General features: G+C 34.8%; 1 protein-coding gene and 1 long non-coding RNA gene across 3 annotated transcripts; one reads left to right on the plus strand and one right to left on the minus strand.

Moving 5' to 3' along the window:
- Positions 1-4602: 4602 nt before the first annotated feature.
- Positions 4603-15514, minus strand: LOC125662494 (uncharacterized). The gene is made up of 2 exons (XM_048894730.2): positions 15330-15514; positions 4603-12524 (listed from the first exon to the last, which is right to left on the minus strand). Exon 2 carries the CDS (start codon positions 12521-12523, stop codon positions 10502-10504), a length of 2022 nt encoding a protein of 673 aa, XP_048750687.2. The 5' UTR covers position 12524; positions 15330-15514; the 3' UTR covers positions 4603-10501.
- A 4414-nt stretch (positions 15515-19928) lies between these two features.
- Positions 19929-22386, plus strand: LOC130049347 (uncharacterized). Of its 2 annotated transcripts, none has more exons than XR_008797856.1 (4): positions 19929-20080; positions 20881-21019; positions 21295-21418; positions 21673-22386. It is a non-coding gene; the product is annotated as an uncharacterized LOC130049347 (long non-coding RNA). The 2 variants fall into 2 exon arrangements; XR_008797857.1 differs by having other exon boundaries at positions 20888-21019.
- The last annotated feature ends 471 nt before the right edge of the window (positions 22387-22857 follow it).

The following is a 22857-nucleotide window of genomic DNA, read 5'->3' on the forward strand; positions in this document are numbered from 1 at the left end:
TTCTATTCAACTTATGGTACGGCACTGTTATAATTAAATACACAGCTTTACACAGATAAGACCACTGATGATCTGAAAGTTTGAACTGGTCACGTGACTGTCACTTGAAATGGCAGAGTGACGCAGTTATTTGTAAACATCGATTTAAAATCAAATTCTTTGGTTTAAATCAGGTGAAATAATTTATGCTATGTCGTACAGTCTCATAACTACATACGTGCGATGATTTAATAGCGTTTTTACGAGATGGAAAAAAAATATTGTAATTCGGACCATACAGCTTTAAACATATACTGTGAAAAATGTCTCTAGTTCTTAAAGTGTATGGAACAATTTACGTAATGCGCTCAATTCATTATGTTGGGTTGAAAAGGCTCGAGAATATACACATATTTTTAAAAGTTGAGAGACACTTCTTAAATAATATAAGATTTCGTTTACTTCGTAGAACATTGTGACAGTATTAATGATTTGACGATTTTGTGTACATCAAACCCGATTGGGATTTTACATGCATATCAATTTTACATGCGTATCAATATCAGACCTGTGACAGAACTGTCATGCCACAACTGGAGATTTGAAAATTTTCAGCTGGAGTTTTGGTCTGATAACTGGAGATTTTTTATCGACATTTTTTTTTAACCGTTTTTGTGTGTTCATTGGCTAATGAAATCATGCTACTAGTAGTTTTTTGTGTTACAAGTGTCTGAGTTCATAATCATCAGATCCTTTTTGTGTTGAGAACATTGATAATTCCTTTTTTGTGTTAAGAACATTGATAATTCTTAAGTCAATACCTTAAAAACCACAATTAAAAGAAAAAAACTTGTTATATTTATATATTTATTACAGAGATAACAAGTTATAACAATTATCACTTTTCAGAAAAGTTGACCAACATATTAGATCTTGGCCTACTAACAAATTTAAGCTCACTTGAGATTTCAGCACTGGTGAGCTAAATAGTATAAAAAACATGTTCTCACATAAAAGAACTACATTGCATATCTGAAAACGTGTTTTTTTTCTTCTTCAGTGAATCGTGTAGTGAACAAATATATGTTACAAGACTTGGCCACGTACTATTTATACATGCATGTGTAAATAAATATTGAGAAAATTCGAACTGTGCACACCCATCGTCGTCTTGCCGTATCCATCTTTGAATATACAGTTCAGTTAGAGATAATCCATTCTAATACAACTGTGTCATTCTGTCCACACATATTACGAACATCTTCAGTGCCCACTTTCTTTTCCCACCTGCTCCTTACCAAGTTTTCAACAGCATCAAAGATCGTCCGACTTCAACTGTCGGTATCACTTCCTAATCACCAGAGCGTGTGCCAAAAACAATCTTTTTAATCATCCACTAATTGTTTATTATCACTAATTGCTGTGTAATCATAAATAAACTCCTCAAATGGCTTCAGTAATTACTGTACCCTCGTTAATTGACATTTACCTGTGCAGTCACTGTGACAGAAAAATAGACGACTTTCGATTGTCTCGGGGTTTTTCCTTATCAATATCGAAAAATGGCGCTTAGAAAATTTGTGTTGTTGAAAATTTGAAATGACGGAAGATTTTACATTTTAACGGAAGAAACGGAAGGGGGGCTCAAATTCGGGAGATTTTGTCTTCCGACGGAAGAATCACAGGTCTGCAATATGCAGGTTCAAACAACAAAATCTGCCTTTTCCCCGAATGTTTACTTTTTGTTGCTATTTGTGATATTCTATGTAAACATCGGTTGAGGATTTTAGGGATTGTTGTATATAAGAATAAGTTGTCGAAAAAGTACAGGTGACATAAAACCAGTAGAAAGTGGGAATATAAGACCTTCACCTGTGTCCGTGTTTGTCTTGCTCTCAGTTTGACTTTTTGTAAGATTCTTGAGTCTGATTGTTATCTGGATTTTTGTCGTTAGCACGTATCAGTCACAAGTAAACATAGGTAGTATCAGTCACATAGCGTTTTCTTGAGATTGTCCTTAAATGTAGCCACTACTGCATGGCGGCGCTTAGTTGAAGAAATGTAACATTTTATCATATGAATTTGACTGCGACCCATTAATCCTGATAAAGGAAACCATACACTATCGAAGGAACAAACTTGTGGCGCAACCCTCCTTCCTAGGACAATGTGTGTTCTGGTGGTACTTTAAGATTAGCAATCAAACTACACACTCTCGTGAAGGTTATATTCAAAATTTCATGTTCAATGTTGATTGCGCGTGTCTTGTGTCAAAATTACACGTGCGAACATATAAAGACTATAATACTGTCCCTGACATACCGAGTTTTTAGCATATCTTGATGTGTCTGCTGAAAATGAATGCCTATTCAATTTTCTGTACAGGTCTGCGATAAACCACACATGTGGTCAGTCACCACGTGGCTACATGTGGAAGCCCTACATCGGCTCCAGACGACAAAAAATATTCATGGTTAACCATTGTGGGTTAACAGTTAATGCATAATGCGATTACAAGTCAAAGTGCGCTTACAGCTAAAGTTTAAAACACGGCATATGTTAAACCTCACCCACTTTCATTGGACTATGTGGTTAAATAGATGAGGGCAGATTACAGGAGGAAAGCCAGATGAAGATAGGCGCGGGGGGGGGGGGGTAGATGAGGAGATGCCAGGGGGCAGATGAAGAGGGGGAACACAAACGGATGAGAGGCAAATGAATAGAGAAGAGACAGATGAGGAGAGGAGAGGAGAGAGAGGAGAGGAGAGGTACATGTATAGAGGAGAGACAGATGAGGAGAGGAGAGGTACATGCATAGAGGAGAGACAGATGAGGAGAGGAGAGGTACATGTATAGAGGAGAGACAGATGAGGAGAGGAGAGGTACATGTATAGAGGAGAGACAGATGAGGAGAGGAGAGGTACATGTATAGAGGAGAGACAGATGAGGAGAGGAGAGGTACATGTATAGAGGAGAGACAGATGAGGAGAGGAGAGGTACATGGAAAGAAGAGGATTGGTGAAGATACTGTTGAAATCCCTGTAACATCAACTTGTTTTTATGTAACCTGCGTCGATTTATAAACCGATCATATGCAGAACATGCTCCTGCGTATCGAATCAGTCGAAATACATAAACACCATATGTGAGTGATAATATAGTATCGCTAAATAAATATGGGATGTTTACGACAGAGAGGTTAAACTCATTCCTTTCTGTCATTAATTTGAGTTGTTATCAGTCATTCTCTAGAAGCATAAAAGAGATGAAAGGTGAAGATAACGAACAGTGATCAATCTCATAATTCGTATTAGCAATACAAAATAAAGGGTTGGGCAAACACGGACCCCTGGATATATCAGAATTTGAATCAGGTGCCCAGGAGGAGTAAGCATCAGCACGGATATTGACGACAAGTATGCTTATTTTAGTCATTTTGTCATAACACCTTTAAAACTGTGATGTGGCTTGTGTTTCCATGGCAACATAGCATCAATTTTCTTGTGAAGACGTGGGCCTCAGTAAATGTTGAATTTTCATATTATAAATGTATGTATTTGTTATTCCTTAAAGCCCTCACATGTAATAATATTTTACTAAGATATGTTGTGTGTAATTTTTTTTTCTACTACAATCAACTTCCTCGAACGTCATAACACAAACTAGATACCTTGAAATACCCAGAAATTAAACTGAATATTAGTGAAAAATATTTTACTTTTGTGCAAAACCCTAAGATCCGATTTATTGCTCTTACATGTATAAATGTAAATTGATTTAAATTTACTTTAAGATCAAATTTTAAAAAAAAAATTGGAGATGTGTATTTTCATTGAAAAAATAAAATGATTTTAAAGTTTGAACGTTTGCGAAAATATGTGCATTTTATCGTCATCTTGATCACCCCGAAATTGACTACAATGCGTATTTCAAGTATATTTTGATGAAAAAATAAGTTATTTCCCTTTTTGCAAAGTGAAAGTAGAAACTTGTGAAACACAGAGATGGATGTTTTGGATGTGTTGAGCTGGTTTACGTTCTTAAATTACCTTGAATTTTCATTTAATATATATTTAGAAAACATACCATCTATGATAGATTTTTCAAATGAAATTTGAGATATCGAAACATTTTTATTCTCGAATTTCTCCAATATTCTGAAATACTCATGCTGGGAATCTGCAGGACGTGAGAGACTACAGTAGACATAATATAGTAAACATGTTATTAAAATCAAGTATTTTAAAAACCCTTTCTTAGAATGAATAGATAAATTCGAAAGAAATAGTGGAATGAATGATGTTCTTCAGCTTCATGAAAAAACACACACTTAGCTAGTTTAAGGCATTTACCAGCATGTAATACTTAAGGTAGGTCCTTAGTCCTGGATTTTGGGGGTTTAGGTAGCATTTTTTTGTTTGGAATCAATAAATTAACATTCAGAGTAATGAAAAAAGGCAAAACAGTTAAGGGTTTCCATATTAATTTTCATTACATACACCACTAAAGTCATATACCCCGATGTAGATTTTTATGAAATTCATTGGAAACAGTTATTTGTTGTTATTTTAATATAAAAACAACAAAATATTTTTTGAATTGCATTTATTTATCGGGAAACATGTCAATAACTAAAACACATGTCATTTTCAATATGTTCATCAAGTTTTAGAATAATATGTGGAAAATTATTGAATTAGCGTTATTCCCCAAAATGTTAAAAAACAAACAAATGTGGACGCATTTTCCTTATAGCATGGTTTACATATCATTTTTTCTGTTTATATTAGTAGAGTTACATCTGTTATAGTTATTCATGGGAAAAAATCCATACCTTTCCTTAATAATTTCAAATCTATAGCTTCCAGATTATGTATACCCCCATCAAAAACTGAAGTCTGGCACCATACAGCTGAGCTATTTAAATCACTCGGGATTAAAATTGTATATAATTTCATGAAAAAACACAGATAATGATTCCTTATCACCTTGGTAAAATGTTTGTCAAAAATAAAGGAAATATATCGCATTATGGACTTGATAAATAATTGAATGAAAACAGAGTTATTGTCCTTGGATTCAATATTTTGAAACATATAATTGACTATTCAAATATAACTAAGAATTTTGAATTATTTTATGGCTAACAAGATTTTTTACAATAACTATTGAAAAAGATTCCAACAAAATTTATGTTCCTATCATTAAATTATTGACTTTGCAAAATCCTATGACGTCACACGAGTGTGGAACTACGATAAGGTGGGTCGATCCTCGTGTGACTTATCAATATTATTGGTCAAAAGTGGGAAAACTATATTGATTTCCACTCAATATTGTTTAATCTAATCAATAACCAAAGAAAATGTGTATGTTGCCACCTTTTTAAGATGTCAGACATAGAAAAACAGAAGTATACATCAACATAAAAAAATACACATTTTCGTTAAAAGGAATGGTGAAAATTAATAAAAACTTGTTGAAATGACAAAATTTATATGTCAACAGTTTTAAGAAATCTGATAATTGATAGATATATAAAATTAATTGTGGATATTAGGGAAATCATTGTGTCATAAACATGCAGCAGAGGAAATTCCAGCATATGAGTTATTGCCCTTGACAACATTTTTAAAATTATAAATAATCGATTATCTATGGAAAATAAAAACTTTTTCAGTATTAAAAGTTTACCAAATTTTTTATTTTATTCAGTGAATAAAATTTCTCTGAAAGATATATTTCAATCATGCGCAAAATTTAATTAAATAACATTTTGCAAAAACCTATGACATCACATGAGGATCGATCAACCTTAAAGCAGTACATTTGAATATTAATTATTTTGATCATTTAAGAATACTTAATTTATAATATAAAGATAAAGGCATTGTCATTCTATTTCTTTATAAGAAATGTGGGAGTTAAATATGCTATATTTTATGGAATTGAGCCTTTGAAAATGCCCATTATTAGGTCATGTCTGGTTGCCGTGGTAACGAGCACTTCAAAATGATAAAATGAGTTTTTATTCACTAATACATACATAAGTATACTCATAATTCCAAAAAAAGATATGGATATTGGTGCCATGTGTTTAAACGACATTTTCAGATTCTTTGGTTTGTACAGAAAATGACTCTTGAATTGCGGTTAACATCGATGTTCAATAAGATATTTAAGTACGAAGCAGATGAGGACGACTCTGGGGGTGATTCTTGAAAAAAAAAAAAACAATACCGAAGGCACTAACTTGCGTCGCAAACCCTACACCTGAAAAATCGATTGTGTGTTCTTATGATACTTTAAGATTAATAATCTACACAACCTCATGAACGATTTATTCCAAATTCCATGTTGACAGCGCGTGTGTTGTGTCAAAATTCCACGTGCGAACATATAAAGACAATAAACCTGTCCATGACACACTCTGGATTTTGACATCTTCGATCAACAGTGTTTACGGAAAATGAATGTCAATTCAATTTTCTGTGCAGATCTGCAATAAACGAAACATGTGGTCAGTCGCCCCATGGTTTCATGTGAAAGCCCTACATCCGCTCCAGATGACAAAAAATCTTTATGGTTAACCATTGTAGGTTAACTGTCAATGCATAATACGATTTCAAATCAAAGTGCACAAGCACAAATATTTGGAACACGGCATATTCTAAATTTAACGCACTCTCCTTGGACGATCAGGTTGGATAAAAGAGGAGCAGATGGAGAGGGGAGGGACAGATGGAGAGAGGAGAGACAGATAGAGAGAGGAGAGACAGATGGACAGAGGAGATATTGATGGAGAGTGGAGAGGCAGATGTAGAGATGATGAGCAGATACAGAGAGGAGAGACAGATGTAGAGATGATGAGCAGATACAGAGAGGAGAGACAGATGGAGAGAGGAGAGACAGGTGGAGAGAGGAGAGACAGATGGAGAGAGGAGATATTGATGGAGAGTGGAGAGGCAGATGTAGAGATGATGAGCAGATACAGAGAGGAGAGACAGATGGAGAGAGGAGAGACAGATGGAGAGAGGAGAGACAGGTGGAGAGAGGAGAGACAGATGGAGAGAGGAGAGACAGATGGAGAGAGGAGAGACAGGTGGAGAGAGGAGAGACAGATGGAGAGAGGAGAGACAGGTGGAGAGAGGAGAGACAGGTGGAGAGAGGAGAGACAGGTGGAGAGAGGAGAGACAGATGGAGAGAGGAGAGACAGATGGAGAGAGGAGAGACAGGTGGAGAGAGGAGAGACAGGTGGAGAGGAGGGATAGATGGAGAGAGGTACATGGAGAGAATGTGTAGATGAAGAGAGGAGGGACAGGGACGTTCTGTAAAGATCTACTGATATAGGAAAACGATCATTGCTTACGTATTTACTGATTTATTGAGGAATAATGTACGGAACTTGGACGCTCTCTATCTCTAAATAAAATATTTTAAAGCATTGTAGAACAAATATTGCTCAAACTGTTATTTTGAATAATGTACAAGCTTCACATTCATTCTAAAGGAACGTATGAACCAATCCCTAATAAACAGGACCCAGAAGTTAGTTAACTTTAACCGACAGTTAAATTGTCATTAACTTTAACATTCATGTGGCGTTAACTTGAAGTTAACTGTCTGTAAAATTTATCTAATTTTTGTGCAACTGACCCCTTGGCGTTTTTCTTCCTTGGAATGCCATCATATGAAAACGTGACCCCGTCAAGCTTAACAGGTAAACATAGGTAGTAATTAATCAACAGGTAAACATAGGTAGTGATTAATCAACAGGTAAACATAGGTAGTGATTAATTAACAGGTAAACATAGGTAGTGATTAATTAACAGGTAAACATAGGTAGTGATTAACAGATAAACATAGGTAGTGATTAACAGGTAAACATAGGTAGTGATTAATTAACAGGTAAACATAGGTAGTGATTAACAGGTAAACATAGGTAGTGATTAATTAACAGGCAACATAGATAGTGATTAACAGGTAAACATAGGTAGTGATTAATTAACAGGTAAACATACGTAGTGATCAATGAACAAGTAAACATAGGTAGTAATTAATCAACAAGTAAACATAGGTAGTAATTGATTAACAGGTAAACATAGGTAGTGATTAATTAACAGGTAAACATAGGTAGTGATTAATTAACAGGTAAACATAGTAGTGATTAATTAACAGGTAAACATAGATAGTGATTAACAGGTAAACATAGCTAGTGATTAATTAACAGGTAAACATAGGTAGTGATTAATTAACATGTTAACAGAAGTAATAATTAATTAACAGCTGAACGTAGGTAGTGATTGATGAACAGGTAAACATAGGTAGTGATTAATTAGCATGTCAACACAGGTAGTGATTAATTAACAGGTAAACTTAGATAGTGATTAACAGGTAAACATAGGTAGTGATAAACAGGTAAATATATGTAGTGATTAACAGGTAAACATAGGTAGTGATTAATCAACATGTAAACATAGGTAGTAGTTAATTAACAGGTAAACATAGGTAGTGATTAATAGGTAAACATAGGTAGTGATTAACAGGTAAATATAGGTAGTGATCAATTAACAGGTAACATAGATAGTGATTAATTAACAGGTAAATATAGGTAGTGATTAACAGGTAAACATAGGTTATGATTAATGAACAGGTAAACATAGGTAGTGATTAATTGACAGGTAAACATAGGTAGTAATTAATCAACAGGTAAACATAGGTAGTAATTAATTAACAGGTAAACATAGGTAGTGATTAATTAACAGGTAAGCAGAGGTAGTGATTACTTAACAGGTAAACATAGATAGTGATTAACAGGTAAACATAGGTAGTGATTAATTAACAGGTAAACATAGGTAGTGATTAATAGGTAAACAGAGATAGTGATTAACAGGTAAACATAGGTAGTGATAAACAGGTAAATATATGTAGTGATTAACAGGTAAACATTGGTAGTGATTAATCAACTGGTAAAAATAGGTTATGATTAATTAACAGGTAAACATAGGTAGTAATTAGTTAACAGGTGAACATAGGTAATGATTGATTCGTAGCTTAACGCTCGCCACTTAGAAGTAACAATTGCGTGGTCTTTCGAATATGACCTTGAAAATGGGACCCGTATCGCAGCAGGCATTGAAACCTTATGGAACCCTCACTGGTATGACTATGGGCGTCAAGCACAGGTCTAAACTTCCACTTCACCTACAGCTAGTGACGTCTCAATATAAGGAAATAAATCTCGAACGGACGTAAAACAATATAGAAATTATATGATAATCCCCATGTCGCGACGATGTATTCTCCACAGAGCAAATAAAAACAATATGGCATTGTTCAGTATCCTAATTATTATTAGCATCTTGAAAATGAAAGATGAAGATAACGAACAGTGATTAATCTCATAACTCCTATAAGCAATACAAAATAGAAACTTGGGCAAACATGGATTCCTGGATATAGCAGAGGTAGGATCAGGTTCCTAGGAGGAGTAAGCATACCCTGTTGACCAGTCACAACCGCCGTGAGCCCTATATCTAAATATACTTTCATGTATCGGTTTGATGTGTGTTACCTCTCTCTCTCTCTCTCTCTCTCTCTCTCTCTCTCTCTCTCTCTTCAGTAGACCGGGCTATTGATGTGCATTCAAAACCCGAGTATGGTTATGTGATGCCAAGCTCACTTTACAAGTTACACCTTTGGCAATTCACGAATCATATGGTCGTTGTAATGGTCAAATTTACAAATATAATCTGCATAGGGTCAAATGCTGCCTGACGTGTTTCATACCCATTCGTAGGTCGTTCTTTACACACTGATTCTGACGATGGATTACTCCGTTTAGCTGGTCATGATATAGGGCTCATAGTGGAAGTGCCCGGTGTCACCGTCCAACATGTTACAACCAGGAAGTATGACGATGTGCATCTGCTATTTTGATAGCGATGCAAAGATGTATGACCACTTTTTCTATTTAAAAAAGGGGAGGTTATATTGTTATTATCCAAAGTATATTTCAAAAGGTATATTTTTGTCTTCACTGAGCTCAAAACCACGATTTCCCACCTTGCAATGGGGGTGTTCATACCGTTAGGAAAATTTTAGTGTGTGTTGTTACCTACACCTATTTACACAGTGAAAACAATATCAAAGGTTTATTACATTAATTTATTGATTAACTACACTAGATAAAACATTTAGTTCTTCCTCTCAAGCATATAAGTCACATGGTGAACTCCATCAATGAAAGGTAAAAATAACGAACAGTGATCAATCTCATAACTCCTATAAGCAATACAAAATAGATAGTCGGGCAAACACGGACCCCCGGACACACCAGAGGTGGGATCATGTGCCTAGGAGGAGTAAGCATCCCTTATCGACAGGTCACACCCGCCGTGAGCCCTATATCCTTATCAGGTAAACGGAGTTATCCTTATTCAAAATCAGTGTGCCAAAAATGGCCTTACAATCGGTATGAAATGTCGCAGGGCACGTGACGTATCGAACCAATAGGCATTCTCTAAATTCTACTGCGGGCGTCTTGTATTCTCCTGTAACTGGCCTCCTGTATCCCATTGTATGGCTCTTGCTTCAGTGATTCCTGATAAGATCTGAGAGCTCCCCTGTGGTCCCCACAGATCTGTTGACAAATTCCCAGAATCTGCCATGAAATATCTCTCAAGCTTTTGTCAATATACCGTTCATCCTCATTGTGTACAAGGATGTACAACTCACGAAGAACTTCCTGTTGTTTTTGTGAGTTGTCATGGTTACATACAATTAACATCATTAGCGTCATGATATATGGAGAGATACATAGTGCCAACTGCGTGGTTACAGTTTTTTCTAGTGTTAGTTCTTGAATAAGCATACAGCGTTTCGGAAACATTAAATCCATCGATGCAGCTTTCTTCATTTTCTCCTGTAGTGACTGCCCTACCACTTTCTGTCTGTACGCCATTCTGTTTACTCTGCCATTATAGATGACGTAAGGCTGAAAGAGAGCTCTTTTCAACTTTTCTAAAACTCGAAGGGCCTTCTGATTCTCACCCGTTACACAATGAAATAAAGCAAGATATATTACATCCGATAAACATCCGAATCGAACGCTAATTTTCAAGAGTTGTTCGCAAGATTTAAGAAACTCGACTTTTTGTCTGTTTTTCTTGTTGTTTAAGATTCCTGATAAGTGATCTACGATGGATCTGATGATGTCTGAGCAGAACATCCGTGATATCACGTGCTGGTGTGGTGATATCGGTAAAGCAAAATCAGTAATAACACTAGCAAGCATGATGAAAGAGCCCCCCTCCCCCTGTATAGAACATATTTTTCTCAGGGACCCGTACATTTTGTCTATTTCATTGACGATCTCGATATGCAGTCTCACCTCTGAGACAATGTCCATCTCGCGAGTACTTACAACATACTCTCTGTGAAGTATTGCCTGCATGAGAGAACGTCGAATGGAGGGGCTATGAAGTAAACACGCAATTCCTTTGTTATAGAATTCGAGCAGACGATCATACAACAACTCTTGTGAATGGCCGTGTATTTTCGACTGGAACATGTTGTTTTCTGGAATGAAGAAATTGGGAAGATAACCCCGTTGAACACAAGACAATAGACCTTTGAAACACATCCAGAATCCTGACAGTAGGTTTGGTGGGGACCAATCAATGTTGTTGCTTTGAATGACCCAAAATAACACTGTCTTCATGAAATATGAACAGAGTAGCGATTGTCCATTTGCATCTACAATATTTAATACCTCTTTCAGAAATAATTTTAGCATCCCATAGCACAGAAACTGTGTATGATTCATACTATACACAAGTTTTTGTTCAGCTGAAGAGAAGGACGTCCGCCATTCCGAATCTTCCTGTGGCGACCCCTTTAGTCCTATCGGCACCATGTGACATCCGGCACTGATAATGTCCCTTAGTACATTGAAAACAGGCCACCCTCGTGTAAGACATCTATCTATGAACTTATCAGCTGCAGACGGCCAGTGTGGAGAATGAAAGCAGAACGCAAAATCGTATTCTAAATTTCCCCTTTTCCCACTTGCACATGGCCCGTGCATTATCTCTCCTCCAGACGCTTTGAAAGTGTTTTGTCGGAATGAGGAACTACTGATGTATAACGTGTCCTTGTATCTGATACATGATCGCCTAACAAGTATGTTCTTTGTGGGCGTCAGTAGTTGTAACAAAACAAATCCTGGTTGGTCCTCGATCCTCTCCATCAAAATAAGAGTACAGGTCCCGACGTTATAACGTTCAGCCTGGTTGATGTCACACAGTACTTTATGGTCACGAAACCATATCATGTAATCCACGTCCGAACCTTGTAAACAGAATCCTTCTCTATCACTGCCACTTAACATATGAGCCGGCATATGCGTCTTTTCATCCGTTGACTTCAGTATCGCCTCCGCAGTATCAATCGCTGTTCTCCTGATTGACACCATTGTGGGCGTGCCCGCTATACGACACACCCCCACATACACAGCCTCTGATAATCGCGGTATGTGTTCCATTCTGAAACATGAAAACGTGAAGATAACGAATAGAGATCAATTTCATAATTCCTATAAAGAATACAAAATTAGAAGTAGGGCAAACACTGATCCCTGGGGATACCAAAGGTGGGATCTGGTGCTTCGGAGGAGTAAGCATCCATAGCTGACCGGTCACACCCACCGTTAGCCCCATATATTTATTTGGTAAATGGAATAATTTAATGGTACTATAATCTAACAATTCAGGGGTGGATCTAAAGAATGTTTACGAAGGTGCACCCACCGCATTCTTCTAATATCTGATAGTCACGTGTGCTTATTTAATGAAAATTTGTCCACAAGGTAACTCACAAAAAGTTATCACGTTGGATATATTAGACATTACAACCGCGATGGAATCGGGGACGAAATAATGGTTTCAATGTTTCGTTTTATCCTAGCAAGTTCAAGAAAAAAAAATGCTATATTTGATTTGATATCTTTAATATCCATACGCATTGACGAACCAAGTCCATAAGAATAGTTTATACATTGTGTTTAGAGAACAAAACCATTGACACGTTTTCTCATAAATTCAGTTCAATACCTTTGTCTGTAACAATGGTGAAAACAGATTTTCCCATACCCTAGAACATTTTCACATATGTTTGAATATATTTTGAGTAGATCACACTTTCTGTCAATATACTGGAACATTATTGAAAGAGTACATTTTTCCCTATAGTGTGTGTGAATTTCAGGAAGTTGAACACGACGATACAGTAATGTAAACTAGCTTTCATTGGTTTTCAGGAAGGGTAACTCTTCTATACCTTTTCAATGACAGAAACTCTCACAGGACTTAGCCAGTATTGATAATTTCCTAGCCTACGACCGGTTTGTTTTTTGTTGTTGTTGTTGTTGTTTTTCCCATGTCCCTGTCCTATCAAGCACTTGCTTCAAACAAACTGAACTTATTTCTGTACAAAATGTGAAGAGATATACAGAACATTATAGAAACTAACATTGATCGATTTGTAAACTTGACATTTTACTCACAAACTGAATGAATGTGCAAAACGCTTTAATGTTAAGTTTGTGAGTAAATTGTCCGGAGTTTACATACCGATGAATTCTTCCGAAAGAATATTTCATTCTTATAATTCCTATTTGTTCACTGAGTTAATAATTCTAAAAAAAAAAAATGAATAGTTTCCCCGCATTACGTTATTTGCTTTCAAGCGCGTATGAATAAATCGCGTTTTCGGATTCATTAATGCGTAAATTCTTGGTCAACTTTATTTTTGTCCAATCACAGGGGCATCTTATCCGCTCTGTTCTCTATCACACATATATATATAAATACACAAGGGAAGAATCGAAAGTAGCACACGATTTGTAAACAAAGTCAAAAAACATCTTACGTGAAAAAAGTTACACAAATCCTGGTGTCTACTGATGCAAATGATGTCCTAGAACTTATCCAGACTAAAATATTCCAAATATTCCCAATGTAAATAGTTTTTATCCAAATAAAATCCCAGTTTGCTGCACAGTTTTGAACTCTTAGGCCAAGAAAAGATATGATGTCCCTGTGGTCCAATCAAAACAAATATGATAAATGACATTGGAATTATGTAAAAATAGCAACAACACAAACTGAATTAAGTGGAGTTGATCAAATTATTAGCATGTATTGTGTATTTGTTTTCAGAGCTTTTCTGTATATAGACACCCTGATTTTTTTTTTTTTTTTACAATTTTATTGATAGGGAATGCTTACTCCTCTTAGGCACCTGATCCAAACCTTTGGTATATCCAGGGGTCCGTGTTTGCACAACTATCTATTTTGTTTGCTTATAGGAGTTATGAGATTGCTCACTGTTCGTTATCTTCACCTTTATAGGAGTTATGAGATAGATCACTGTTCGTTATCTTCACCTTTATAGGAGTTATGAGATTGATCACTGTTCGTTATCTTGACCTTTATATAGGAGTTATGAGATTGATCACTGTTCGTTATCTTCACCTTTATAGGAGTTATGAGATTGCTCATTGTTCGTTATCTTCACCTTTATAGGAGTTATGAGATTGCTCATTGTTCGTTATCTTCACCTTTATAGGAGTTATGAGATTGATCACTGTTCGTTATCTTCGCCTTTACAGGAGTTATGAGATTGATCACTGTTCCTTATCTTCACCTTTCATTAAAAATTGTTCTAGGTGTATCATGGCGGTAAAAAATACCCTATAGTAAAGAAACACTCAAACATGCCCGGATTGTGTCAAAAACTGAAAATTGAAACTCTTCAAATAGCGGGCAGAAAAATTGATTTATACGTGTAGCAAGTTTCTATATTGTTTATCGATATAGCGTGATGTAAACTACATGTATAAAAAAAGGAATCACGCATTGTGCTCTTGAAAACATACCTTGTAAATACATCAATGAGATAAATCTAGTATTATTCACGAAAATGAACGGACCGTTTTTAGTCAAAATTACTCAACCATTAAGGTAACCGTAAAATTAACGTACTGTTTTATCTTTAATCAAAATAACTCACCTTTACGACAACCGTAACATTAATGCACTGTTTTATCTTTAATCAAAGTGACTCACTTTTACGACAACCGTAAAATTAATGCACTGTTTTATCTTTAATCAAAGTGACTCACTTTTACGACAACCGTAACATTAAGGCACTGTTTTATCTTTAATCAAAGTGACTCACCTTTACGACAACCGTAACATTAATGCACTGTTTTATCTTTAATCAAAATGCTCACCTTTACGACAACCGTAAAATTAATGCACTGTTTTATCTTTAATCAAAATGCTCACCTTTACGGTAACCGTAAGAGAGAATCCGACAGAACCTGACAGTTGTAGTTTTTTTAGTTTGGTCGAGGGGAATTCCCTTTGTAAATGCATGTAGTTGGTAGGTTAAGCGAATTTTTGGGGTTCATTTGAACAAAATAATGTCGCTCCTTCAGCATCCACTCCGCGCTGTAAATGATACAAATTACAAGCTACATTCAGTATTTAAGCAACGGTTTTTTCTTCTTCACAGTTTTCCGTCCGCGTTTTATCAAATCTTTTCTGAAAGAGAACATAATTGTGGTTTTTTTATCACTCTAAACTTAGAATTCAATGTAGTAAGCTTTTTGTCTAAGCTCTCGACGTTTTAATTATATGTAGAACGCATAAAAAATGTCTTCCTGTAAAGATATTGTGAGTAGACTATTTATAGGAAGATAATTTCTAAAATTATTTATATTTGATTAAAACATCGGGAGCCAGCGCGGTTTAGGACACTATAATTTAGTGTTTAGGACGGTCGCCACCTGACCGGAAAGTTCTGTGATTAATTTCCACATAGCGACTCCGCATCAAACTTAAAGGGGCATGAACACGATTTGAGCTAAAAATTTTCAAATTTTATTTTTCCATTTTATTGTCTACAATGCTTAAAAACTAAAGTATTTCTAATGGTCAACCAAAATTCCAATGTCAGTTGTCGAGATTCAAGCGAGATACAGCACTTGCAATTCTTTGAAATGTAAACAAGGCTCGCGTGATGTCTTTGTTTACATATAGATTGATTGATTGATTAATTGTATCTTGCTTAACATTTACATATAGATGGTCTGGTAGAAAATAGCATGTTTAAAACAAAATGAAATGTGTCAAACACTAAAAATTATCTAATTGTATTCAGAATAAACTTGTGAATTGAAAAAATCTGCATGAAATGAAACTTTTACTAGTATATGTAACCTATGTAAACAAAAACATGACACGAGTGTTGTTCACATAACAAAGAATTGTGAGCTCTGCATCTCTCGTGTACCTTGACATCTGACATTCAAAGTTTTTCTGACCGCTAGAAATACCTTAATTAAACATTCTAATCATTAGAAATGGAAAAATAAGATTTTGAAATTTTCGGCTCAAATCGTGTTCAGGTCCATTAGTTTTTGATAAGAAAAAAAAAAAAAAAACCAAAAAAAAACCAAAAGAAAAAAAAAACCAAGAAAAAAAACCCCCCACCAAACTTCATGAAAAGCATGCTGGGTCATACCGTCGTGTACCCAAAGTATTTTCAAGAATTAAATTTATTTTTTATACCTACATTTTGCTTTCAGTTCTAGCTGTCGGACTATTCCCATATATCAAATTGTCATAAAAAAATAAATATCAAGATTCATACACTCTCTGCATTCATGAGGACATGACTATCGGCGAAAGATGTTGAAGATAAAAACATTGGAAATGTAACAAAAATTGAAAATGAATGTGAAACGTTGACAATGCAAGGGTTGTGAGGGAAAATAAACTGACAACCAGTGTAACATGAAACTAACACAAACCGCATACAATGTAGTTGTTTAAAATTAGAATTACTTGTAGATATTTATTAAATCATCCAACCCGTTCCTGACGCACAATGAGAAAGTTTGATTAACCCTATGTATATCAAGGTTAATATTCCACCCCCTGACGAACAAAGAAATACTTTTTAACTTGGTTTTACTGGTTTTCCTGACAGATGTCATTTTATATTCACGACATGTACATAATTTGTGAAACCTATAGTGTGTAACACCAGTATATTTTTTGTAGATTTCTAACCCACTTCAAGAGGGTCGCGTCTGAGTTCTGTAGTACTGTCAATTTCCTGTTTTAAAAGTGTTGATTTCAACATAGAAGCTAAGGAGAGTTAATTTAAAAAGAAACATTGGAGGAAGGGGGGGGGGGTGCTTGTAATTGAATTCAGATTGAGATTCGGATTCTTTATTTCCTTAAGCTATACAGATCATCGGTTATAAATACAAAATATTTACAAATATATCCAAATAAGACAGTGGACGGCGAGTAGACACGCGGATACAGTGATCTAAAATTTATTCAGGATTTACGCGATTAAATAATAATAATAATACCATATTTATATAGCACCCTTTTCATACACTATGTACGCTCAAAGGTGCTTTACAATGCTTATATACCTTACAAGGGAATGTTATACACATAATACATAGAAAATAAATAAAACATTAAAAGCTGTACCCATCCTCATTGTACATATAAAACATGAGAACACAAGATACCATAAATATGCTAGATAAGAATAAACATCAGCTTCAGGGCGTATTAAAATAATAATGAAATACACACACGCACACACACCATATACTGTCTCAGGTATAATACATTAAAACATACAATTCCCAATTCTTAAAGTTGATTTGTCTTTTAGTGTCAACACAACACAAGCAACACAAACTAATCATTACATGGGGTAGATACATAAGCATGTCTTCTACATGAACGTGTAGCTGTACAGATGTAAAGATTCATTTTAGTAGTGATGGTACTTCTGCACTTGACATACGGAAACTTTTACGATATAGAATTTGAGACCTTGTGAAAAGAACATATTTTAAAGAGTAATATCAATTTCTAAATCTGCACATTAATTACAGCTTTGTCCTAGAATTAAGATAGAACGTCAAGGAATTGTGATTATAGATCAGGTTTTTTTTTAAATTAATGCCAAAATACGGATTTACTACGAAATCTCAGGTATTTTAATTTAGATTTTTTAAAGAATTGGTTTTCTGTTTAAGAAATTATCTGAACCAAATCAATGAATTACATGTAGTTCCAAGTTTCTATCACGGCCTTCATATCAGAAAGTCTCTGATGAAAGAGAGAGAACCGAGAAACTCGCAAGGTCAAAGCTGAAAACAACAACCGTGAACAGTCTCAACAGTTTCGCCGCACATTGTAGGAGATATACAATACACTGACATTGCTAGATCTAAAGAAATCTCTGAACGGGGGAGGGGTGTAGCATAAGGCGGCTCTCTCTCTCTCTCTCTCTCTCTCTCGATGGAACCTGTTTAGTGAGGACGTCGTCACAATGTTTGTAAGAGAATACATACATGGATATGTTATGGTAAAAACAAAAATGTACTGTGTTAGGTAGAACTATAGGGACACCTATAAAAGTTTACTTAATACTCTCTTTCGAATCGTGAAAAAAAAAATGGTTTTGAGAGAAAATATTAGTAAGAACATGTCCCCACACCACTTGTTCTCACTAATATAATGTTTTGTAAAAACGCTAAGAATTCAGCGGTAAACATCTCTATAGATAAATATTGAATGTAATTTCAATGGGATTTTTTTTATTTCATACATTTATACCCTTTTTTTCACATGTAGTTTTTAACAGTCACATCTGTACAAATGTACGCGAGCAATAACAATTTTCCTCTCCAACATTCCATTACAAAAAAATTGGAAAATGCATTCATTTAGCTATTATCTAATACAATGTATGATTAATACAAATTCCAATGACTATTTCTGAGCGAATAGGAATTACACGTAGTGGGGATGTGCCGACCGTGCGGGCACTGGCTGCTATCCTGTTGATAAGTTACTGCACTAAGATAAGTTTGTTCTATGCACCAAAATAGTGTATATGCATCACTCGATTTCCTTGTAGAAACGCCACTCCCAAGTTTTATCGATTCCGGTAAGCATGTTCATGAAGTTATTTCAAGACTAATACATGCCCCGTGCTACTTTATTTAGTCAAAAACATGCTGTCTTAAATGAAAGCAATCTGGAAAAAAAAACACCAAAAAAACCAAAAAAAAACAAAAAAAAAAACCCTGCTGAGGTCGAACCCCCGATCTACAGTTCAGTTGTTGAAGTGCTAACCTACTGAGCTACTCTACTAGGCAATTATCTTATCTTTAAATGAATATAGGTAATTATTGCTGATATTTGTATTTTCATCCATGTTTTAAAAGGAGGTCAGCCATTATGACAATGCACGGTACCTCCTCAAAACATCCTAAAGCTGTTTTATCCTAACATAAACGTAGAGGGACCGTCTTTGCCCAACCTTTTTGTGTTCCTTATATCATTATTGATCGTAGTTTCTGTGGAAACGAGGGGGTTATTTATATTCGGTCTTTCTATCCCCCTCGTTTCTGTCCAAGCCCTCATGAAGTATGTGGGAAATCAGTCACGCTTCGGTTTGAATTTATTTCAGCTTACATTTGATGTGAATCGTTTGAAAACTTACATAAATCAATTCATGAATGATTTTGCCATTAATAACTACACAGGTACGCTAACCATTAATAACTACACAGGTACGATAACAACTAATAACTACACAGGTAACAACTAATAACTACACAGGTACGCTAACAACTAATAACTACACAGGTACACTAATAACTACACAGGTAACAACTAATAACTACACAGGTAACAACTAATAACTACACAGGTAACAACTAATAACTACACAGGTAACAACTTTACTTTGATAAGACTATAGGCTATAGCTGAAGTTTATATGATGACTTTCTTGTGCGATGATAGGGGTGTGTTAAGCTTTTATTGGACTTATAGTGTACAATTTTACAGATTCTCAATATTATGTATATTAATCGTTTTAATTTCAGATGAATTTCCATACATATGGAAAGAAGAAACACATGATAGTAGATGAAAAAACACCCTCATATATAATGCTTCATGAATATGCAAAACCATGCCAACAGGTATAATAAGATATATTGCTTGTGTAGCAGTTAAGGCTATTTATGCATTTTATAATTCAGTAACATGGTGTCTGACAATGTAATTATTTAATTCTTATGTTGACCTGCCAACTTTATGCTTGATCCAATAGGCTTGATTTAAAGTTTCTGCTGTTACTTTGGTTTACTTTGAATATTCTTCAGATTTCAGAAGGGGTCACTAACAATTTCATTGTCAACAGTTACTATTCCTCACTGATTCACTGTCCTGTTTGTCTAAAATTATATTTGTGTGTCGGTCCACAAGTTTTATATATTGCCAAAAGTTATACATTGAGGTATTCTATTTTTGTGTTAGCATTATATTTTGCATTTGTTTGTAATTCTTTGTCTTCTTTATGAGAGAACTGAGTTCATACACTTCAATTTAAAAATCTTAGGCTGTAGTAGCCAGGAATTCTGTATCACAACAAAAACAAATTTTACATAATGTGAAGTACACAATATGGCACTATAGTAACATTTCATTGTTATGCTTTTGCACAAACTCATTGTACTGCTTGGATTTGATAATAAAATCACACCTGCTAAAGCTTCAAAGAAAAAATGTAGAAGATCACAATCTGGAGAAACCCCAAGACATTCATCCCCCAAAACAAAGTTTTGCATTTATGTTTCTCTCACTGTATTGCAAATTTCAAGATAGTTTTCAATACATTAAATTTGTGGTACTTGTGTACCAAATTAATGACTCTTAATATAGTTTTGTGGAAAAAGGAAAAGAAAGATAACCAGATTGATCTCTTTATTTTACCGTGTAGTCTACAGACTCCAGATGGAAAAAGACATTGAGAAAGAAATTCTAAAGGGGTATTCAAGGACCCATCCTCCTCCACACTAATTCATATTGGAAGGAATTAACATCCAACTTGAATGAAGAATTACAGACTTCCAGAACAGGTTAACAACAAAATCAATTTGTTACAGTCTGTTATTTCAAGTTTCCCACCTCTTACAGCAATAACAAAAACAATTATTTCTGGCATCTAAAGGTGTGAGAAGTTTATCATATTCTAAAATATGTTCTATTTGTTAGTGGAAGAAATTCAATCCCAAATTGATTATATTAGATACTGACCATTTCTGTATTGATAAAACACAATAGTGAAAAGTGCATGATTTTTTTGTATGGAATGAACTGACCTGCCTTGTTTTATTTCATGTGCATCATGCAGACCCTTTAAAAAAGGAGAAGCCAGATCTTCATAAGACTTCCTTGAAAATGAGAATTTTTTGAGTGGAAGTGAAGAATATGGGATGCATACAAGCAGACATCAGCATTCCCTCCCTCTTGTTTGTGTAAGTAAAACCTTCATGAATATAAAACTTTAGATGAAAAGGGAAATATATTGACATTCAAAATTCACAGTTGGTTGTTCATCTGCAAAAATTACAGACTTGTTTCATTATTTATATATGATAAAATACATGTAACGACATAATTAATATTTATGATATATGTGCATTGTGTATTTACTACTATTCCTGATCCATATCAATGCAAATTTTTACTGATTATACTGATGTTTTGTGATATTGTTTTTAATTTTTAGATCAGAGGTGAGCTTTTTGAGAAAGACTTATGGAGGAAGTTTGAGAGTGTCAGTTCTCAAATCAAGAAGTTAGCTAACAGTAGGAGGAGTAGTAATTCATTCCACTGTATGGCCAGAGAAATATATGACATAAAAGACCCGAAAAAGGAGATTTGGCATTATTTCATGTGGAAATTGAAGAATCTTTGAAATGGATACATGCAACACAGACATGTTTCAGTTACTTGGGGATAAAACTTATGAGGAATTTTGCTAACTTTCAGATGGGAATGTGTTGCACAAGAAATGCTTGATCACAACCTTCTTTTATTAGAAACCTTTTCTATGCAAATAATTATTTTAAATGAAATTTAGCTATTTCATTAGACTAGTAAACATGTTTTCTGTGCAAGTGTGTGTCTTTGACATTAAATGCTATGATATATTGAAGTATTTTTAAACAATGGAAGATCTCTACTAGTTCTTTCAAAGGAAAGCCAACAACAGGAATCGAACCTGTTCCTCCATCGTACAGATACGAAAGTGTGCACCAGTACACCATGTTGGCATATATTAAGAACTAGTAGCCTTGGAGAGTACATATTGTATTATTCTTGTACAGTTGATACTGGTTGGTGTGATATATATATATGTATATATATAATATACATACAGCTTAGTATATATAATGCATGCCTCATGTTTACTAGTCGTCAATAAAGCATTTGAATTGAATATATTCTTTGTTCATGAAGAAAGTCTAATATTCTGAAATTTAGATAAATCTAGCATTTAAATCTAGCTGAGAGAAATGTCTTTGTAACCCAGTGTTTATCTGGGTCAGAATAGGTCCTCTGCACCTGATTGCATATTATGAGAAAAGAGTTAACATAGAGTGATCATTGAATAAGATTGTTAACTGAAATATTGTGGCACAATTAAGAACAGTCTGATCCTCACTGCTCAAAAGGCCTAAGTACCAAGTATAGGTCTAAATACAGGCAATTGATGGTGACCCTTGAATATGGATGAATTTTAAACAATAGAGAATCAAACAATGATTGTAACTGACATATATATGATGTACATTAAAATATATTAAGAACTGAACTAGCATAAGATCACAACATAAAAGGGCCTGAAAATCGTTGGATGGAAGTTCTTGGGTCCATATGAGTGAAATATTCTCGAGAGGGACGTTAAACA

Source organism: Ostrea edulis, chromosome 8 (assembly GCF_947568905.1).
Source record: "Ostrea edulis chromosome 8, xbOstEdul1.1, whole genome shotgun sequence".
Taxonomy (NCBI): Eukaryota; Metazoa; Mollusca; class Bivalvia; order Ostreida; family Ostreidae; genus Ostrea; species Ostrea edulis.

Bases quoted from the DNA above. Each gene is read 5' to 3' on its own strand.
- LOC125662494 (XM_048894730.2), bottom strand. From the start codon at position 12,523: ATGGAACACATACCGCGATTATCAGAGGCTGTGTATGTGGGGGTGTGT.